Below are 20,664 nucleotides of genomic sequence, written 5' to 3' on the forward strand. Positions count from 1 at the left end.
GCCCCTCTGACAGTCGGAGAGAGAGAAGCAAAAGATAGTTCCCCCACCCAGAGTCCCCGAGTGTCTGTGGATTTGCCTCCCCCCACCCCCCCCCACCACCTCAGTTTGAACTGTCGGTGGCCCAAGCTCCAGATCTGACCCTTCCCTCGGCGTCCCTATCTCGATACCCTGGCACCCCCTCTAGCCGGTCTCTGGCGCGAGTCCCTTGACCGCAGTTCCTCGCCTCGCAGGGCCAGCGCCCATGCGGTTCCTTCATGTGCAAAACCCCCCTCCCCACTCCTCGCCTGTCAGGGTCACTGTCCCCACGGGTCATCTCCTCTGCTTCACCTTCTCAGATGTGGGGGGGTCAGTGTTCCTGTTTTCTGGTGCCCTGCGCCGGTCCCTCTGCTCCCCCAGAGACTGCAACCTGCTCGTGGTCGCTGCCAATCATAGGCCCCACCATCTTGGGGGCGGATCCCGCGGGATTTTAAATGAAATCATCATCGGCTCCTTTAATGGGACGGTCTCACACGTGCACACACACGCGCACGCGCATGCACCCATGCACACACACCACAGATGCACACACACACAGACACACACACAACCTGCACGGTGACCTTGGGGGATGTATGGATTTGGAACCCAAGGTCCTTCTGTTCCTCCACACTGTTAAGTAACCGACCATTAACCCTTCTAGTTTGTCCTTCCAAAATGCATCACCTCACACTGATCCGGATTGAACTCCATCCACCACTTCTCTTCCCGACTCCGTATCTTGTTTATTACCTCTTGTACCCACGACAGCTCCTTCTGCAACTCCTCTAGCCATAAACTAACTGATCAGTCCTTCTGCCTCTTCGTCCAGGTCATTTGTAAAGATCGCAAAGAGCAGGAGGTCCCAGCACAGGTCCCTGTGGAACTCCCTCTAGTCGCTATCCCTGTTGCAATCCCCTAACATGTGTTTAAATCCTATGTTCAGCCTGTGTCCAGACTCATTGCTCTTTGAACCCACCAAACTCTCCACTTCCACACACAATGGTGCATGATCGGACAGTGCGAGGGTGGGATGCCTCTGACGGAGCGCTGGATCTCGGCAAGGTGGGGGGGACGACTGTTAATAGAATCCTTCCTCTGCCCCACCAGAGTTCATCATTGAGTTCGAGGAGAACGTCTTCGAGCCAGACACCTGGCGCAAGCTGAAGAGTGTGGGCGGAGACCGGCGGGAGGCGGTGCTGGAGCTGTCCCCTTATGTCAATTACAGCTTCAGGGTGGTGTCGGTCAACCGGTTCGGGAACAGCAACCCCAGCGAGGAAACAGAGCGCTACCTGACACCATCTGCAGGTGAGAGAGGGTGGGGGTGGCTGGCGGGTAAGGTGAATGAGGTAGCCTGAGCTTGGGACCTTGGGGGTCAGTGTCAGAGGAGGCAGAGGGGTGAGGGGTGATAAAGGGGGAGAGGGGAGGAAGAGAGGGGGAGGAGAGAGGGGAGAGAGAGAGGGAAAGAGAGGTTGAGAGACAGGGTTCGAGGCTCAGAGGTTGGGTACGGGTGAGCCAGGGCAGAGAGCAGGGGCATCACTAGGGTTAGTGTCACCCAGCTCTTTGACGTGGGACAGTGGGATCAGTGTGGGTACCGAAATGGGGCTGTGGGGAGAGAGCGGGGCAGTGCGATCAGTGTGTGGCCTGACATGGGTCGTGGGGAGAGAGCGGGACTAGTGTAGGGACCGATGCAGTGCTGTGGGGAGTCACTGAACATCATAGCCTCGCCAAAATTCAAAGAACAATTTGGATTCAACCATCGTAATGTTGAAAAATCATGTCGGGAGATGTGATGGGTGAGGTCGGAGTCCACATTCGAGGGGGACGGGAACTCCGACGGCTGGGCGGCCAGGTCCCAGGCAAGAGTCGAATGTCGGACTTTTGCATGAGAGAGAGACGACACACGGAAAATCCATAGTGTGATAGTACAGATCTATCACCAATGTATATAGTCTTTTGCTAATAAAATTGTAGAGCTCGTCGAAAGAACCAAAGACTTGTTGATCCAAACCAAGGCTTTTATTAGCAAAAGACAGGAGCTCTTCACAGGTGGCCGACCAGTCCGGAATGATCCGACCTGGTTAGGGACACAACCCTTTAATGGGCCAGACAGTAGGCGTGGCTAAGCTCTCAGCCAATCGCTGTAAGCACAGTCTAGATACTGTAACTATATACACTATATACATTGGTAATAGATCTGTGCTATCACACATAGATCTTCTGGCCAAAAACAATACAGGGCCGATTTTTTAACCTGAGATCGACTGGTCACTGCAGATGTCCGGCCTGCGACGGTGGTCCACAAATCTCTTTCTTTCCCCAGCTCCGGACAGGAATCCAGAGGGAGTAAAAGCTGAAGGGTCTCTCCCCAGCAACATGATCATCTCATGGCAGGTACGGCCAAACCTCATGGCTCTCGAGTCCACAAAAACCTCACCGGGAAGGCAGATAGTGTGGCTGCTGGGCGTTAACGCCTTGACGGCCCCAGCGAAGGGGACCGGGGGGTTCAAATCCCCGTGCTGTCCGTGAGGAGTTTGAAAGTTCTCCCCCGGAGGGCTCCAGTTTCCTCCCACTATTCCAAACTTACCAGGGTTTGTAGGTTACAATCAAGATTTAATCTATTGTCCTGTAATGGAGACCGTGTAATATTACACGGGATTTGCCGTAAGGCGGACAGATTCACCGCTGGCAGAATTGCCTGAAGCGCCCCTTAAAGTCAGAGAAAGAGAGAGTCCCCCACCCCTAAGAGTCCCCGAGCATCCATAGATTTCCCCCCCCCCAGCGCCAGCGCCCCCGCAGATTCCGGTCCGAACCATCATCCAGATCCGAACCCTCCCCCCCCCGACACGGATCAGGAAACCCTTCGGCGCCCTCTCGCATCCCGGTTCCAATACCCTGTCACACCCCCCCCCCCCCGCCACTTCAGCCAGTTTCAAACCAGTCTTACAGCCGCAGGGTCCGTCCACCCCCACCTCCCCACCCCCCCTCCCACACACATACTCCTTGCCGTCCCCACTTGTCGTCGACTCCTCCACTTCTCCTCCCTCTCAGACGGGGGAGGGGGGTAGACTCCCCGTTTTCAGCCCCTCGGACTTGGACAGCATCCGAGAAGAAGGAAGAGGTCGAACGCTGAGAAATGCATTTTGGTTGAGGAAATAAACGGTCAGATTATTCTTTGAATGGGGAGGAAATTCGAACAGGAGTACAAAGGGACTTGGGGGGGGGTCACTTGAAAGTTGGAAGGTGGTAAAGAAGGCGAAGTTGGCCTTCGTTTCAAGGGGATGGTGTTGATGAGACTCTACGGGGCCCTGGGGAGACCTCACTTGGAGTTTTGGGCCCCTTATCTGAGAAGGGATGGAGCAAGGTCGGAGAGGCCACAGAGGAGAACGATTCCAGGAGTGAGAAGGAACGTTTAGTGGCTCCTGGCCTCTATTCATTAGAATATAGAAGAATGAGAGGGGTCATTGTAGAAACATTTTGAATAATGAATGGATTAGTCGATGTGAATAAGATTTTTCCCCTGTTGGGTGAATCCAGGGCAAGAGGGCGCAGAGAATTAAGAAGTACCAATTTACGATGAGATGAGGAGAAATTTCTTTAGCCAGAGGGCAGTGGATTTGTGGAGCTCACTGCCACGTGGAGGCTGGACCACTGGGGGAGCTTAAAGGGGAGATTGATGGCTATCTAATGAGTCATGGGGGGGGAGTCGTGGGGACAACTTGGAACTAGATGCGAGAACAGTTTAGCTCAGGGCAGACTCGATGGGCCAAATGACCTGCTTCTGTTCCTTCCTCTCGTGATCCCAGCTTCTCCAGAGTCAGCCGCCACCCACTTTGGGCACGTACCTTGTTGGTTCTTTATCGGGCCATTCAAACCCCGTGGGCAGTTGGACCCCAAGGTGGGGGGGGGAGGGGAGGTGTGGGGAGGGCTGTATGTCTGCTCCTCGCTCCCCATGGGTCCGTGCCAGAGGCAGCACCGCCATTTTCCAGCTGGACGGCATGGGCCGTAAGGTCCCTGTTACCTCACTGAACGTCTAAATTAAACAGGGAACCTCCTCCCCAGGCCTTCAGTATTTCACCTCTTTGGCCGGTGTTGTGCCCAGGTTCTGAGTGGGCTGGACTGGAATGCCCCCGGGCTGCAGTATGTCGTGAAGTGGCGGCGGCTGGACATGGAGGACGACTGGATGGAGCTGGTGGTGGACAACCCCCCATACATGGTCAACTCCACCCCCACCTTCGTCCCCTACCAGATCCAAGTGCAGGCCTTCAACCAGGAAGGCTCGGCGCCGGAGCCGAGCACCGTCATCGGATACTCGGGCGAAGACTGTGAGTCGGGGTGGCAGTGGGTGGGGGAGAAGGGTATGGGGGCCCAGATCAGCGGGGAGATTGGCGGGGGGGGAAAGGGGTCCTGTTCTGGTCGTCTAACCGGTTACTGTCCCGCTGGGGTCAGTCCTGGGGCCAGTTCCTTTTATGTTCCAGGCTAAGATTTGCGCTGAGGAACAGACTTGGCCAAGTTGGCAGATGATACAGAGCCAGGTGGAGGGGCAGGTAGTGAGAAGGAAACAGAAGGATGAGAGGAACAGGGCAAAGAGGTGGCCAAAGCAATTCAGGGCTATTCCCTTTAACACCCATTCGGGCAAAGTCCGTGGTCCCATAATTATTCACACTGATCCTGCTGCCCCGCTCTCTCCCCACAGCCCTGCATCAGTCCCCACATTGATCCTGCTGCCCCACTCTCTCCTCACAACCCCACATTGATCCCGCTGCCCCGCTCTCTCCCCACAGCCCTGTGTCAGTCCCCACACTGATCCTGCTGCCCCGCTCTCTCCCCACAGCCCCGTGTTGGTCCCCACACTGATCCTGCTGCCCCGCTCTCTCCCCACAGCCCTGCATCAGTCCCCACATTGATCCTGCTGCCCCACTCTCTCCTCACAACCCCACATTGATCCCGCTGCCCCGCTCTCTCCCCACAGCCCCGTCTCAGTCTCCACATTGATCCTGCAGCCCCGCTCTCTCCCCACAGCCCTGTGTCAGTCCCCACACTGATCCTGCTGCCCCGCTCTCTCCCCACAGCCCCGTGTTGGTCCCCACACTGATCCTGCTGCCCCGCTCTCTCCCCACAGCCCTGCATCAGTCCCCACATTGATCCTGCTGCCCCACTCTCTCCTCACAACCCCACATTGATCCCGCTGCCCCGCTCTCTCCCCACAGCCCCGTCTCAGTCCCCACATTGATCCTGCAGCCCCGCTCTCTCCCCACAGCCCCGTGTCGGTCCCCACACTGATACTGCTGCCCCGCTCTCTCCCCACAGCCCCGTGTCGGTCCCCACACTGATCCTGCAGCCCCGCTCTCTCCCCACAGCCCCATATTGGTCCCCACACTGATCCCACTGCCCCACTCTCTCCCCACAGCCCTGCTTCAGTCCCCACACTGATGGGGAGAATATTCAAAATTCCAAGGTGCAACAGGATCTGGGGGTTCTCGTGCAGGATATCCAAAAGGTTGACCTCCAAGTTGAGTCTCTGGTGAAGAAGGTGAATGCAATGTTTGAGTTCTTTTCCAGAGAGACGGCGTACAAGGTCAGGGATGTGATGTTGTGCCTTTATCAGGTTATGGTGAGGCCTCACGTGGAGTTCAGGGTACAGCTTTGGGCAACTCATGGAAGTGTTGGCATTTGAGAGGGTGCAGAGAAGCTTCACAAGAACGATTTATAGAATGAAGGGGTTTGTGAATGAGAAACGTTTGACGGTTCTGTGGAGTTCAAAAGAACGAAGTTGGGTGGGGGGTGCTCTGGGAGCATTTATTTTAAATGTTGAAAAGCCTGGACAGAGTAGATGTGGCAAAGTTGTTCCCCACGGTGGTGAGTCCAGGACTAGACGGCACAACTTTGGGATTGAGGAGCGTCTGTTTGAAGCAGAGATGTGGAGGAATTTCTTCTGCCAGAGGGTGGGAGAATGTCTGGAATTTGCAGTGGAGGCCAGGTCATTAAGGCAGAGACTGATCATCAAGGCCAGGGATTGGGGTCGGATGGCAGAATGGCGGCCGAATCTCACGGACGTGACCATTGACAATGAAAAGGCACCTCTCTTTTCAGATCCTCTGCGCAGCCCTGAGTCCATATCTGTGGAGAATGTGAGCTCATCGTCCATCAGAATAAAGTGGACGCGCGTCACCGCAGAATCACTGCGTGGGCACCTGAGGGGTTATAATGTAGGTATCGCCTGCCCCTTGTAGCCCTAATAGGTTCCCCCCCCCACCCCCCTGACCTCCACAGTGCGGGCCACGAACTCCACACCATTCCATCCCATCTGACTAATGCTGCATCTCCGTGTGGGTGAGCGAGGGGTGGGGGAGTAATCTTCATATGAGTTCAGTTTGCAGGAGACAGCAATATCCAGTCCTTGGTGTCAAACACCAGGACGGATATAATGAGGGCAGCCCAGTTGGCCTAGCAGTTAGCGTGGTGCCTTTACAGCACCAGTGGTTGGGTTTGAACCCCCACGCTATCTGTAAGGAGAGTGTATGCTCTACCTGTGGGTTTTCCTCCAGGGGGGGCTCCGATTTCCTTCCGCCATTCAAAACGTACTGGGGGTGTAGGTTAATGAGGTGTAAATTGGGCTGCGTGGTGTGGCACGGACTCGTGGGACCGAAATGTCCTGTTACCATGCTGGACATCTAAATTTAACTAGAGATTTAACGGTGATGGGGATCTGGGGAACACTCACCAACATCCCCCTCTCCACATCCACGTGGCAAAGACAAAACTATGGAGCCTTGCTCTCATGCACCCCCCCCCCCCCATCTCTCTCTCTCTCTCTCTCTCTCTCGCCAACGGTGCAGATCACCTACTGGGAACTGCCAGGCGAGGAGCGCCACCACCAGACCCTCCACGGGGACCACAACCACGCAACGATCACCGGCCTCAAGCCGTACACCGACTACAGCCTCGAGGTGAAGGTGTTCAATGGGAAGGGGGAATCGCCAGTCACTGAACCCGCCTACCGGTTCACCACTTTGGAAGGAGGTGCGTCCCATTCCCTCCCGCATGGCCAGGATCGCCCTGGAACGCATCCGGAGCATTGACATCGTCCTGTAAAACTCAACATTCTACAGAACAAGGAACATTAAAGCACATTACAAGCCATTCGGTCCTCAGTGTCCACATATATATTCCCACCAAAACCGTCCCAACCCCATAACCCACTATTTTCCACTCACCCCATTGAGGACATCTGCAAGAGGCGGCATCTCAAGAAGCAGCCTCTATCCTCAAGGACCCCTGCTGCCCAGGCCATAGAATATCAAACACTACAGCACAGTACAAGCTATTTGGCCCTCGATGTTGTGCCGACCCACATATTCCTTAAAAAAACTACTAGACCCTCCCTACCCTATAACCCTCTATTTTTATTCCATCCGTGGGCCTGTCTAAGAGTCTCTTAAATGTTCCAGCCTCCACAACCACCTCTGCGAGGCATTCCAGGCCCCCACAACTCTCTGTGTAAAAAAAAAACTTACCCCTAAATTTCCCTCCCTTCACTTTGTCCAGATGTCCTCTGGTGTTTGCTGGTCCTGCCCTGGGAAACAGGTGTTGACCATCCACCCTATCTATGGGACCTTCCAACTGGATGGCATCAACTCCAGTTTCCATTAAGCCCTTCCCCATCTAACTCCATCTCCTTTCCCCTCTCTCTCTCTCTCTCTCTCTCTCTCCTCTCCTTTCACAGAGCAAAAATCAAACCCACTCCCCACAACTGCAGAACATTACAGCACTGAAAAAGGCCCCTTCCAGTCTGTGCCGAACCGTTCTTCTGCCCCTGACCTGCTTCTGGTCCACACCCCTACTGCCCATGTACCTGTCCAAATTCTTCTTAAAATTGAGCCCGCATACACCACCTCAGCTTGTTCTACACCCCCACCGCTCTCTGTGTGAAGAAGTTCCCCTTAAATTTCTCCCCTTTCATCCATAATCCATGTCTTCTGGTTGGGATCTCACCAACCCTCAGTGGGAAAAGCCAACCTACATTTACTCTGTCTGTTCCCTGCATAATTTAAACACCTCAATCAAATCTCCCCTCATTCTTCTTCACTCCTAACCTGTTTCATCTTTCCCTGTAACTCAGTTCCTGAATTACGGGCAACATCGAATAAATCTTCTCCAAATTCCTCAATCAAATCTCCCCTCGTTCTTCTACGCTCCAGGGAATAAAGTCCCAAACCTGTTTAACCTTTCCCTGTAACTCAGTTCCTGAAGTCCGGGTAACATCCTAGTAAATCTTCTCTTCTATCTTACTGATATCTTTCCTGTAGTTTGGTGTCCAAAACTGCACACAATTCTCCAAATTTTGCCTCCAGATGGTCTCCTCTGTGTGGGACAGACTGGGAGACCACTTCATCGAGCACCTTGGCTCTGTCTGCCATGGATCTCTGACCGTTTCGATTCCCCGCCCCACCCCACCCCCACTGTTCCCTTGCCGACGTGTCTGCCCATGGTCTCACGCATAGCCAGACTGAATTGGAAGAACAACACCTTGTTTCCCTCCAACCAGAGGGTGTTAACGTTGACTTCTCAGGTTTGCGTTAAATGAACTTTTTCCCCGTCTCTCTCTTTCTCTCACTCAGTCTTCCCTTTTCCCCCTCTCTCCTTTCACGGAGCTCAAATTAATCCTCCCCTCCCCTCTTATCCAATTTAACACATTTGTTAGTCTGGACCTCCCCCGCCTCCCTCTCCCCTTTTCTCGCCCCGTCTTTAATTCTGCCTGCCTTGAGGAAGGTCTCAGGCCCGAAACATCAGTGAGATATCTTTACCTCCCACGGATGCAGAGTCTCCATAAATATATGGTGTTTTTACCACCCCCCCACCAACCATATCTATAAGATGTTCACCCTACATTTTCTGCCCATTTCAGTTCCCAGTGAGCCGACATTTCTGCAGTTGGAGCTGGTGAAGGACACAGAGGTCACTGCTTCCTGGAGCCCACCGGAACATCCAAACGGGATCATCACCGGATATGTGTTGCAGTACCAACAGAGTAAGTTCCACGTGTGGCCTGATCACTGATGGGCATTTGTAGGATCGTGGGAGGGTGTGACAGGGCGATGTGGAGGATCTTCACTCTGTCTACCCCGTGAATGTATGATGGGATGGTGCGGAGGGAGCTTCACTCCCTCCGACCCCGGGAGTGTGTGATGGGACGATGTGGAGGGAGCTTCACTCTGTGTCTGACACTGGGGGGTGTGTGATGGGATGGTGCGGAGGGAGTTTCACTCTGTGTCTGACCCCAGGAGTGTGTGATGGGACAGTGCGGAGGGAGCTTCACTCTGTGTCTGACCCCAGGAGTGTGTGATGGGAGAGTGCGGAGGGAGCTTCACTCTGTGTCCGACCCCGGAAGTGTGTGATGGGACGATGCGGAGGGAGCTGCACTCTGTGTCTGACCCCAGGAGTGTGTGATGGGACGATGCGGAGGGAGCTTCACTCTGTGTCTGACCCCAGGAGTGTGTGATGGGATGGTGCGGAGGGAGTTTCACTCTGTGTCTGACCCCGGGAATGTGTGATGGGACGGTGCGGAGGGAGCTTCACTCTGGGTCTGACCCCAGGAGTGTATGATGGGAGAGTGCGGAGGGAGCTTCACTCTGTGTCCAACCCCGGGAGTGTGTGATGGGACGATGCGGAGGGAGCTTCACTCTGTGTCTGACCCCAGGAGTGTGTGATGGGATGGTGTGGAGGGAGCTTCACTCTGTGTCCGACCCTGGGAGTGTGTGATGGGACGATGCGGAGGGAGCTTCACTCTGTGTCTGACCCCAGGAGTGTGTGATGGGACGGTGCGGAGGGAGCTTCACTCTGTGTCTGACCCCAGGAGTGTGTCATGGGACATTCCTATCTCACTGCCCCTCTGCTGGTGGACAGGAGTTGAAAGGGAGAGGGAGAAAGAAAAGCAGGATAGGACGAGGGAAAACAGAGAGCAACATTTAACCATCAGTAGGAGTTGAAATAGGCCATTCAGCCCATCGAGTCTTCCTCCTCTGCTATTCAATCACGAGCTGATCCTTTTCCCCGCTCAGCCTCACAGCCCGGCCTTTCTCCCTGTAACCCTCAATGCCCTGGCTCATCCAGAACCTCTGCCTTAAATACACCCAGTGACCCGGCATCCACGACACACTCCATAGATTCACCGCCCACTAGCTGAAGAAATCCCTCCCCATCGCTGTTCCCTTAAACCTGAAGTTTTGCCCTCTTGTCCTGGATTCACTCACCATGGGGAAACATTCTTTCTACATTGATCCTATCCACGCCCTCCAATGTTCAAAATATTTCAATGCCCACCAACCCCCAATGTCCTAAATCCCAACCAGTCAAACGCTCCTCACATGATAACCCTTCCATTCCCGGAATCGTCCTCTGAGCCCTGTCCCAACGTCAGCCCAAAACTGCCCGTGACACTCCCAGCGTGGGCTCACCGGGGGGCCTTACAGAGCCTTGACACCACATCCCTGGATCGGAAATCTTGGGGCCTTTTCCCGGGCTGGGCAGCGCAACGACAAAGCCCTTTATGCACAGATAACCCACTTCATTGGCGTCTTTAAAGGCAACTCTTTCACACTGAACCTTGAAATGTCGGGTCCATGCGACGTTTTACGTGAGCGAGCCGGCATTCCTGGACCAAAAGGTGGTGGGGCTTGTCGCTTTACAGTCCTGGCATCCTATGTGAACCCTTTCAGACAGATGCAAAATGCAAAATGCCTACTCAACATGGGTTGAAAATGAAGGCCCCATCTCACCTTCGTTGAGTTTAATGACTGTGTAAATGAGGCTTTAAGAATTGGGAGGTGAGAGTCCGACCGATTTGGAGGCTTTGGTGACCCAATGGTGTCGTGTTCTTCCGCCCGCACAGTCAACGGGACAGAGAGCGGCCCCCTGCAAGAGGAGCACCCACCCTCTCCAACCGCCACCAGGCTGACTGTGCATGAGCTGGAGCCGCGTGCCTTCTACAAGTTCTATGTGGCCGGGCAGACATCAGCGGGCAAGGGCGCGCCGGTGGTGGCGGGCATCTTCACCAGCCAGGAGGGAGGTGAGTGACAAGGGAGTTCTCCACAACCCCCGCACCCCCCCCCCACCCTGGGCAGGATATCACAGGGTGAGGCAGATTCGACTGCCGAGGCAATCTGCTACCTTTGACTGAATTTATTGAATTTTTTGAGGCAGTTACTCAGAGAGTTGATGGAGGTCAGGCAGTGGTTGGTGTCTATGAGTTTCCTCAGAGCAGGTCAATCAGGAAGGTTCAGTCATAAGGCGTTAACATTGGGAGTTGATTGGGAGATGCCGGAGAGTCATGGTCGTTAACTGTTTCGTCAGATTGGAAGCCGGTGACTCAAGGTGCACCCCAGGGGTCAGTATCAGGCCCATTACAGTTTGACCTGGATGTCTGGGCAATGGGGTGGGAAGTTGGATGAGTCAGTCTGTGGACAATATTAAGATAGGCGGAAATGTGGATAGTGAGGAAGGGTTTTGAAGCTTTAGGTGGGTTAGAAGAGCGGGCTGAGAAATGGCAGATGGAGTTGAATGCAGAGAAGTGTGGAGTAGGGCTAATCAAAATAGGACATACACGGTGAATGGTCGGGCATTGAAGAGCGCAGTGGAACAGAGGGATCTGGGAATAATGGAACATCATTCCCTAAAGGTGAAGTCACATGTGGATAGGGTGGTGAAGAAAGATTATGGGTTGTTGGCCTATAGAAATCAGGGCATTGAGCTGGGATATTATGTTAAAATTGTACAAGGTGAGGCCAAACTTGGAGTGCTGTGAGCAGTTTTAGTCACCTAAGTACAGATCGGAGGCGTTGTGGATGACGAGGAAGGTTTTCAAAGCTCACAGAGGGAAAATGGGCTGAAAAATGGGAGACGGAGTTTAATGCAGACAAGGGTGAGGTGTTGCATTTTGGAAGGACAAACCAAGAAAGGACATACACGGTGAACGGTCGGGCACTGAGGAGCGTGGAGGAGCAGAGAGGTCTGGGAATACATAAATATTGTTCCCTGAAGGAGGCGTCGCAGGTGGACAGGGTTGTAAAGAAAGCTTTTGGCATCTTAGCCTTTATAAATCAAAGAATTGAGTATCGGAGTTGGGATGTTATGCTGAAGTTGTTTAAGACATTGGTGAGGCAAATTAGGAATATTGTGTGCAGTTCTGGGCGCCGAACTTCTGGAAAGATTGAACAAGTGCAGAGATGAATTACTGGGATGTTGCCCTGACTTCAGGAACTGAGTTACAGGGAAAGATTAAACAGGTTAGGACTTTATTCCCTTGGAGCGTAGGGGATGTCCTTCACTCAGAGAGCGGTGGGAGTGCGGAATGAGTGTGGTGAAAGGGGCTCGACCGTATCTTTTAAGAATAAATTGGACAGAGACATGAATAGAAGAGGCCTGGAGGGGTATGGAATGAGCTGGTCAGTGGGATTGGGGAGATGTTGGTCAGCCAAGACTAGAGGGACGGAACGGCCTGTTTTCTGTGCTGTAGTGTTCGATGTCTAAATTTTTAAACAATGTTGAAAAAAATGAACAGGCCCTTCCTGCCCACAAGTCCATGCCACCCAACTTACACCCCATTAGCCTACATCCCGCAGTACATTTCATAAGGTGGGAGGAGGCAGGAGTCCCCCCGAAGGGAAAAACCCATGCTAGACACAGGGAAAATGTACAAACTCCTCGCAGATAGCGTGGGGATTCGAACCCCTGGTCTCGGTCACTGGTGCTGTAAGGGCATCACACTGACTGCCAGGCCCCTTGCTACATTAAATATGTTGTTTGGCCTGCTGTGTTGTGTTTTTGCCCCCACCCCGGTGAGGCTTTATCTTCGTTGATGGGACTGGGCACAGGCTAGTGTCTGAATTAAAGACCGGAGAGAGAAAGGTGGGGGGAGAATGCAGGCGGTGGAGTCTAGACCAACAGACAAAAGGCGTTAACTGGGTATGATGAGGATTTCAGATTTATGGTCAGACTACGTCCACAACATCACGTACAACCCTGAGATTCGTCATCCTGCGGCCGCGGCAGAATTACCATTTACTAGCCATGCAAAATAATCTGTTCACAATGTAAACAGATAAAGAAATGTGAACAAACTGACTGTGCAACACAGAGAGGGTAAAAATCAGTGAAGTGCACGTCCTTAAATGAGTTCCCTGATTGAGTTTGTTGTTGAGGAGACTAATGGTGGAGGGGGAGCAGCTGTTCCTGAACCTGGTGGCCTCTAGACCTCTTTCCTGGTGGCAGCAGCGAGAACAGAGCGTGTGCTGGGCGGGTGTGGGTCCTCGATGATGGCTCTCTGATGGCAGCATTCCCCATAGATGTTCTAGATGGTGGGGGAAGGTTTTGCCCATGATGTTCCTGGGCTGTGTCCAATACCTTTTTGAGGGTTTTACAATCAGGGGTTTTGGTATCCCCGTACCAGTTGGTCAGCACATTTTCCATTGCACCTCTGTAGAAATTTGCCAGGGTTTCTGGAGTCGTGCCGAACCTTCGCAAACTCCTGAGGAAGTCAAGGCGCTGATGAGCTTTCTTCATGATACCATTGGTGTGTTGGGCCCAGGAAAGATTCTCCAAGATAGTAACTCCCAAGAACTCCCCCTCCCCCTCTGATCCCCCAATGATCACTGGATCGTTCACCTCTGGTTTTCCCTTCCTGAAGTCAACAATCAGCTCCTTGGTTTTGGTGACGTTGAGTGTGAGGATAAGGGGAGAAGTGGGAATTGATTTTGGCTCTGTGAAAGGAGATGGAGGGAAAAGGAGAGAGAGAGAGAGAGAGAGAGTCAAAGTGAGAGAGAGAGACACACAGAGGGAGAGAGAAAGAGACAAAAAGAGGGAAAGAGAGAGAGAGACAGACAGACAGAGACAGACAGACAGACAGAGAGAAAAAGAGAGAGAGACAGAGAAAGAGAGAGAGACAGAGAAAGAGAGAGAGTGCACTGGGGGAAAGGTCAAGCTGCTTTCTATTCACCCCCCAACCTCATTTATCCCTGTATCTCCTTTCCTCCAGCTCTCCTTGAACAGAGCCAAAAACAATCTCTCCCCCCCCCCCCGCCCCACCTTCTTCCAGTCAATGCTCACCTGTGTCCCATCCAGAATCAGAATTTATGGTCATGAACAAGTTACAAAATTCGTTATCTTGTGGCAGCGACACAGGACAACCATTCATATAAACCGCCTTACAACAATAAATAAAAATACTTCACACAATGTCCAAGCGAGGCCGTGTCTTTGGTTCAGGAATCTGATGGTAGAGGGGAAGAAGCCGTCCTTGTGCCGCTGAGAGCTCATCTTCAGGCTCCTGGACCTGCTCCCAATGGGAGCAGAGTGATGGCCTGGGGGAGGGAGGTTGGGTGGGTAGGGGGGTCTTTGAGGAGAGAGGCTGCTTTTTTAAGACGCCGCCTCGTGTCGATGCCTTTGACAGAGTGAAGTCCGGTTTCCGTGATGTCACAGGCCAAGTTAACAACCCTCTTGTCCTGAGAGTTGACACCTCCGTACCAGGCAAGGATGTGACCGGCCAGAAGGCTCTCCACAGTCCAGATTCTCACACTGAATCTGCTCAGGCTCCTCACAGAGTATAGTCGCTGGCGAGAATTCTCCACAATCACGTCCATGTCCAATTGGTGCCTTCTGCCTGCTGGTCTGCACTCCTCCCCCTGCCCATTCTTCCCCTTCTCCCCAGCCTTTGAATTCAGACGCCTGCCTCCCTTTTGCTCACCCCTCGAGGAGGGGCTCAGGGCCGAAACATCTTCACCTCCCGCAGAGCGCTGCGAGACTGGCTCAGTTCCCTCTGGCTTTTACGGCTGTTCCGCCGTCTGCAGGCAACCATGTTTCACAGAGCCCTTTGCTGTGGCAATCCTGTAAGGGGTTGACGTGAAGCAAGTGGACCTGGGGGAGAGGCAACCACTGGCGTCACTTGGGGGTGGTGGGGTGTGGACCGTACCGGGTGACACCATCAGAGGACAGGTGACCCCAAAACCAATGTCTATAAAATTTTGATGCAGCGTTTCAGCAGAAATTTATGACTTCTTTGATAAAAATATCCCTGTCATTTGTTCTAACAACAAAAACATTTTTCTTCAGTCTAGCTTGCATGTATCAAGGCTAAAACTCGATGCTCATTTACTTTTAGAACCTCCGGTCAGAGCCGTCGTTATGACCCAATGACCCTTCGGATCACGCGGTTTCGCCATCAGCAAACGCTGTTGTTTTTGTTGCTGCCAGAGTTTTTACAGTCGCTGCTTTTGTCAAATTTTATGGGGTTTCGGCTACAATATTGCAGTAGTTAGTATTTGGAATCGATAGCGATAACTTTTTTTGAGAATGAAGCCTAAATGAAAGGGGAAGAAGGATGAAAGATCAAAAAAATGTCACGAATAATGTCATAATTCAAATGTAGAAGTATCTTACAAAACAGTTTTGTTGTTAGTGTTAGAGATGTTCGATATGTATATGGATAGGAAATGAATGGGAATTATAGGTTGAGTTTAGGTCAATGGGGTTAGGTGGGAGAAGGTGTTTGGCATTGATTGGAAGGGCCAAGTTGGCCTGTTTCTGTGTTCAATGGGTCTGGGAGGGAGAAAGAGGAGAAAAATTAAAAAAGGTTTTCCGCTCAATTACTAACAATGTTTTTAAATTTAAATTTAGAAATTCACCACGGGAACTGGCCAATTCGGTCCCATGGGTCCGGGCTGCCCAATTTACACCCCATTAACCTACAACCTCCCCACCGCCCCCGGTACGTTTTGAAGGGTGGCAGGAAACTGGAGCTCCTGGAGAAATCCGCATGCGGACACGGGGAGAAGAATGTCCACACTCATGGGGAGGGCTCAGTCATGGAGAATGCCAAGGGATGGGTCAACATCTCCTAGGATCTGTCCTGGAGCCTCCATATCAAGATGATCATGAACAAGGCTCGCCAGCAGCTATACTTTGTGGGGTGTCAGAGGAGATTCAGTATGAGACTCTCTACAGTTTGACCGGGGAGAGCAGTCCTTTGGCACCAACTCTCAGGACAAGAATTAACTTGGCCTGCAACATCACGGGCACCAAACTTCACTTCATCAAGGACATGGACACAAGGCAGTATCTTAAAAAATCAGCCTCTTTCCTCAAAGACCCCTCCCCCTCCGACCCAGGCCATCACTCTGTTCCCATCAGGGAAAAGGTCCAGGAGCCTGAAGATGAGCATTTAGTAGCACAAGGATGGCGTCTTCCCGTTCACCATCAGATTCCCGAATGGACAATAAACCCCAGACCCTGCCTCACTTTTCGTGAACTATTATTTTTATAGTAATGTTGTAAGATAATGTGAATGTTTACACTGTGACGCTGCCACAAAAACACCGAATTTGATGACCTGTTCATGACAATAAATTCAAATTCTCATTCTGATTTCAGATTCAGATTCTGATTTTGGGTTCTGATTTCAGATTCTGATTTTAGATTCTGATTCTGAACTTACAGTCAGCATGGGATTTTAACCCAGGTCTGGTCCCGATCGCTGGTACTGTAAAGGCATTACGACAACCACTCGTAAATTTAAAGTAGAAAGATCTTACAAAACGATTTTGTGGTTAGTATTCATGTAATCTAAGAAATCTTACATTTAAGCAATTTACAACTATCGCCATTCAGTGATCTACACGAATTGCGATTTACGGGTAACATTCATACAAAAAACATTGCTGAGGATTCTGGTACGGGATGAGATTCCATGGGGGTGGGGGGTGCTACCCTAAGTTACCGCACAGGGTGACGCCAACCTAATGACGCCCCTGGGCCGCTTGTCCAGCTCTCTCACACCCAGCTCCTTCTGAGACATTTACCACCCACCCCCCACAACCCTTCTCCTGTCTCGTGCAGAGCCCAGGGTGCTAGAGAACATCAGCTACACCGCAGGAGACACGCACACCAACATCAGTTGGAATGGGCTGGAGGGACATCGGGTGACCAAGCTACAAATTCAGTACACAAGCAAAGGAGGTAAGTTTCAGGGTGAGTTGAGGCTGGCTCCCACCATCCAGACAACACTGTCACAGCCCCCAGTCTCCTGAACATAGAATACTGCAGGCCCTTCGGGCCTTGATGCTGTGCCAACCCATATATTCCATTAAAAGTACTAATTCCTCCCTGCCCTATGACCCTCTATTTTTCTTCCAATCTGCGGGCCTGTCGAAGGGTCCCTTAAATGTTCCAGTCTCCACCACCACCCCCAGCAAGGCATTCCAAGCTTTCACAACTCTGTGTGAAAAAGTTCCCCCTAAATTTTTCCCTTTCACCCTTAACCCATGTCCTCTGGTTTGGATCTCACCAACCCTCAGTGGAAAAAGCCAACCTACATTTACTCTGTCTGTCCCCCTCATAATTTTAAACACCTCAATCAAATCTCCCCTCATTCTTCTACACTCCAGGGAATAAAGTCTGAACCTGTTTAACCTTTTTCTGTAACTCAGTTCCTGAAGTCCGGGCAACATCCTAGTAAATCTTCTCTGCCCTCTTTCTATCTTATTGATATCTTTCCTGTAGTTCGGTGACCAAAACTGCACACAATGCTCCAAATTTGGCCTCACCAATGTCTTATACAACTTTACCATAACATCCCAACTCCTGGACTCAATACTTTGATTTATGAAGGCCAATGTACCAAGAGCTCTCTTTATGACCCTGTCCACCAGTGACATCCCTTTCAAGGAATTATGTCTCAGTATTCCCAGATCCCTCTGTTCTACCACACTCCTCAGTGCCTGTCCGTTCTTGGTTTGTCCTTCCAAAATGCAACACCTCTCTGCATTAAATTCCATCGGCCATTTCCAGCCCATTTTTCCAGCTGGTCCAGATCCCTCTGCAGGCTTTGAAACCCTTCCTTGCCATCCACAACGTCTCCAATCTTAGCGACATCTGCAAACTTGCTGATCCAATTTCCCACATGATCATCCAGATCATTGATATAGATGACAAACAACACTGGTCCCAGCACCGATCTCTGAGGCACACCCCTCATCACAGGCCTCCAGCCTGAGAAGCAATCGTCCACCACTACTCTCTGGCTTGTCCCGCTCAGCCATGGTTGAATCCAGTTCACTGCTTCACCATGAACACCATGTGTCTGAACCTTCCTGACTAACCTGTGGGACCTTGTCAAGGCCTCACTAAAGTCCATGTAGAAAACATCCACAGCCTTTCACTTGTCACCTTTTCTAGTAACCTTCTCGAAAATCTCTACCACGCTCAAAGCCATGTTGACTATCCCTAATCAGTCCCTGGCTTTCCAATTAATTGTGCATCTGATCTCTTAGAACACTTTCCAATAATTTACCTACCACTGACGTCAGGCTCACTGGCCTATCATTTCCAGGGCTACTTTTGGAGCCTTTTTTAAACAACGGAACATCGTTAGCCACCCTCAATCCTCCAGCACCTCCCCCATGGCTAAAGTCATTTTAAATATTTCTGCCAGAGCCCCTGCAATTTCTACACAAGCCTCCCTCAAGGCCCATGGGAGTATCTCATCAGGCCCTGGGGATTTCTCCACCCTTATTTGCTTTAAGACAACAGCCACTACCTCCTCTTTAATCTGTACAGGTTCCAGGGCCTCACTACTTGTTTTCCTGACTTAAATTTAAATTGAAATGTTTAAATTTTTCAAATTTTAGACATACAGCATGGTGACAGGCCATTTCGGCCCACAACCCCATGCCACCCAATTGACCTTCCCAGTATGTTTTGAACAGAGCCCCCAGGGGAAAACCCACACAGACACGGGGGAGAACGTACGCCCTCCTTACAGACAGCGCGAGGGATTCGTGCCCCGGTCCCGATTGCTGGCGTTGTAAAGGCGTTGAGCCATCCATGCCCCCACTTCCCACGACTCTGTGCCCATCTCCCCAGTGAATACTGATAAAAAAAATGTTAAAGTAAGAACTCCCCAATCCATAGAATGCCGACCACGCTGAACAGTTAGGAATCCAATGGCAGCGGAGATCTGCGAGGTGTGACTGTGTTTGGTGGTTTGCAGGTCAGGCTGATTGGAAGGACACAAAGCCGGTGAACTCCACGCAGAACTTTTTCATGTTGCAAGGTCTGCAGCCGGGCACGTCCTACCACATAAAGCTGTGGCAACTCGGCCGATTCAAGAACCTCACGGTGTGGGACAAGGAGGTGGAGACGATCAGGCCAGGTGAGCTATGAAGCTCCCGCCGCACTGTCCCATCACACACACCTGGGGTCAGACACAGAGTGAAGCTCCCTCCACACCATCCCACTACAGACTCCCCGGGGTCAGACACAGAGTGAAGCTACCTCCGCACCGTCGCATCACACACTCCCGGGGTCAGACACAGTGTGAAGCACCCTCCACACCGTCCCAACACACACTCCCCAGGGTCAGACACAGAGTTAAGCTCCCTCCACACCGTCTCATCACACATTCCAGAGGTCAGACACAGAGTGAAGCTCCTTCCACACCGTCCCGTCACACATTCCAGGGGTCAGACACAGAATTAAGCTCCCTCCACACCGTCTCATCACACACTCCTGGGGTCAGACACAGAGTGAAGCTACCTCCACACCGTCCCATCGCACACACATTCCAGGGGTCAGACACAGAGTGAAGCTCCCTCCACACCATCTCATCACACACTCCCGGGGTCAGACACAGAGTGAAGCTCCCTCCGCACCATCCCGTCACATGTTCCTGGGGTCAGACACAGATTTGAAGCTCTCTCCGCACCATCCCATCTCACACTCATGGGGTCAGACACAGAGTGAAACTCCCTTCGCACTGTCCCATCACACACTCCTGGGGTCAGACACAGAGTGAAGCTCCCTCCGCATTATACCATCACACACACCCTGGGGTCAGACACAGAGTGAAGCTCCCTCCTCACTGTCCTGTCACACACTCCCGGGGTCAGACACAGAGTGAAGCTCCCTCCACACCATTATCACACACAAGTCTCCAACTTGTGTCTTGTTCCCAAGACACATTAAAAAAACAGGTTTTATACCAAGTAAAACTCCCTTGATATATTTTTAAAAGAAAGATCTGATATAAAGTTGCCTTCACACAACCTTATGCACATGTTACCTTTTAGTTATAAAACAAATTCCCTCTTTTGTCATTCTGTTTTTGCAAAGTTTGGAATGCAACTGCCTTTTAGCGGCTGATGTGAAGATTCAGAATCAGAATTTATTGTCGTGAACATGTCATGAAATTTGTCCCTTTGCGGCTGAATCACAGAGCAAATGTTTCTATAAATCACCTTGCAAAATAGTGCTTGAAAAGTGAGGCCATGTCAGGGGTTTGCTGACCATTCAAGAATATGATGGCTGAGGGGAAGGCGCTGTCCTTGTGCCACTGAGTGCTCGTCTTCAGGCTCCTGGACCTTTTCCCCGATGGGAGCAAAGTGATGTCCTGGGGACATGTGAGGATAGAGGCTGCTTTTTTAAGACACCACTGCATGTCGATGTCCCTGGCAGAGTGAAGTCAGGTGCCCGTGATGTCGCGGGCTGAGTGAACAACCTTCTTGTCCTGAGAGTTACCAGCCAGTGAGGCAACCAGCCAGAATAGTCTCTAGCAGTAGAAGTTTACGAGAGTTTTCAGTGAATCTCCTCAGACTCTCACAG

At 51.8% G+C, this 20,664-nt stretch overlaps 1 protein-coding gene across 6 annotated transcripts in view; it reads left to right on the top strand.

The window, feature by feature from the left end:
• Positions 1-20,664, top strand: part of LOC138759175 (neural cell adhesion molecule L1-like) — a 137,765-nt gene that overhangs the window by 108,811 nt on the left and 8,290 nt on the right. For 4 of the 6 annotated variants that reach the window (XM_069929204.1, XM_069929205.1, XM_069929209.1 and 1 more), the window contains 9 exons: positions 1,126-1,323; positions 2,339-2,409; positions 4,118-4,340; positions 6,109-6,224; positions 6,855-7,038; positions 8,924-9,046; positions 10,907-11,083; positions 16,903-17,022; positions 19,055-19,216. In XM_069929204.1, the coding sequence (XP_069785305.1) occupies positions 1,126-1,323; positions 2,339-2,409; positions 4,118-4,340; positions 6,109-6,224; positions 6,855-7,038; positions 8,924-9,046; positions 10,907-11,083; positions 16,903-17,022; positions 19,055-19,216 (1,374 nt within the window). Of the gene's footprint in view, positions 1-1,125; positions 1,324-2,338; positions 2,410-4,117; positions 4,341-6,108; positions 6,225-6,854; positions 7,039-8,923; positions 9,047-10,906; positions 11,084-15,684; positions 16,216-16,902; positions 17,023-19,054; positions 19,217-20,664 lie in introns of those variants that run through there. The other 2 variants (XM_069929207.1, XM_069929206.1) reach the window with 2 other exon arrangements.

This window comes from Narcine bancroftii, chromosome 3 (genome assembly GCF_036971445.1).
Source record: "Narcine bancroftii isolate sNarBan1 chromosome 3, sNarBan1.hap1, whole genome shotgun sequence".
Taxonomy (NCBI): Eukaryota; Metazoa; Chordata; class Chondrichthyes; order Torpediniformes; family Narcinidae; genus Narcine; species Narcine bancroftii.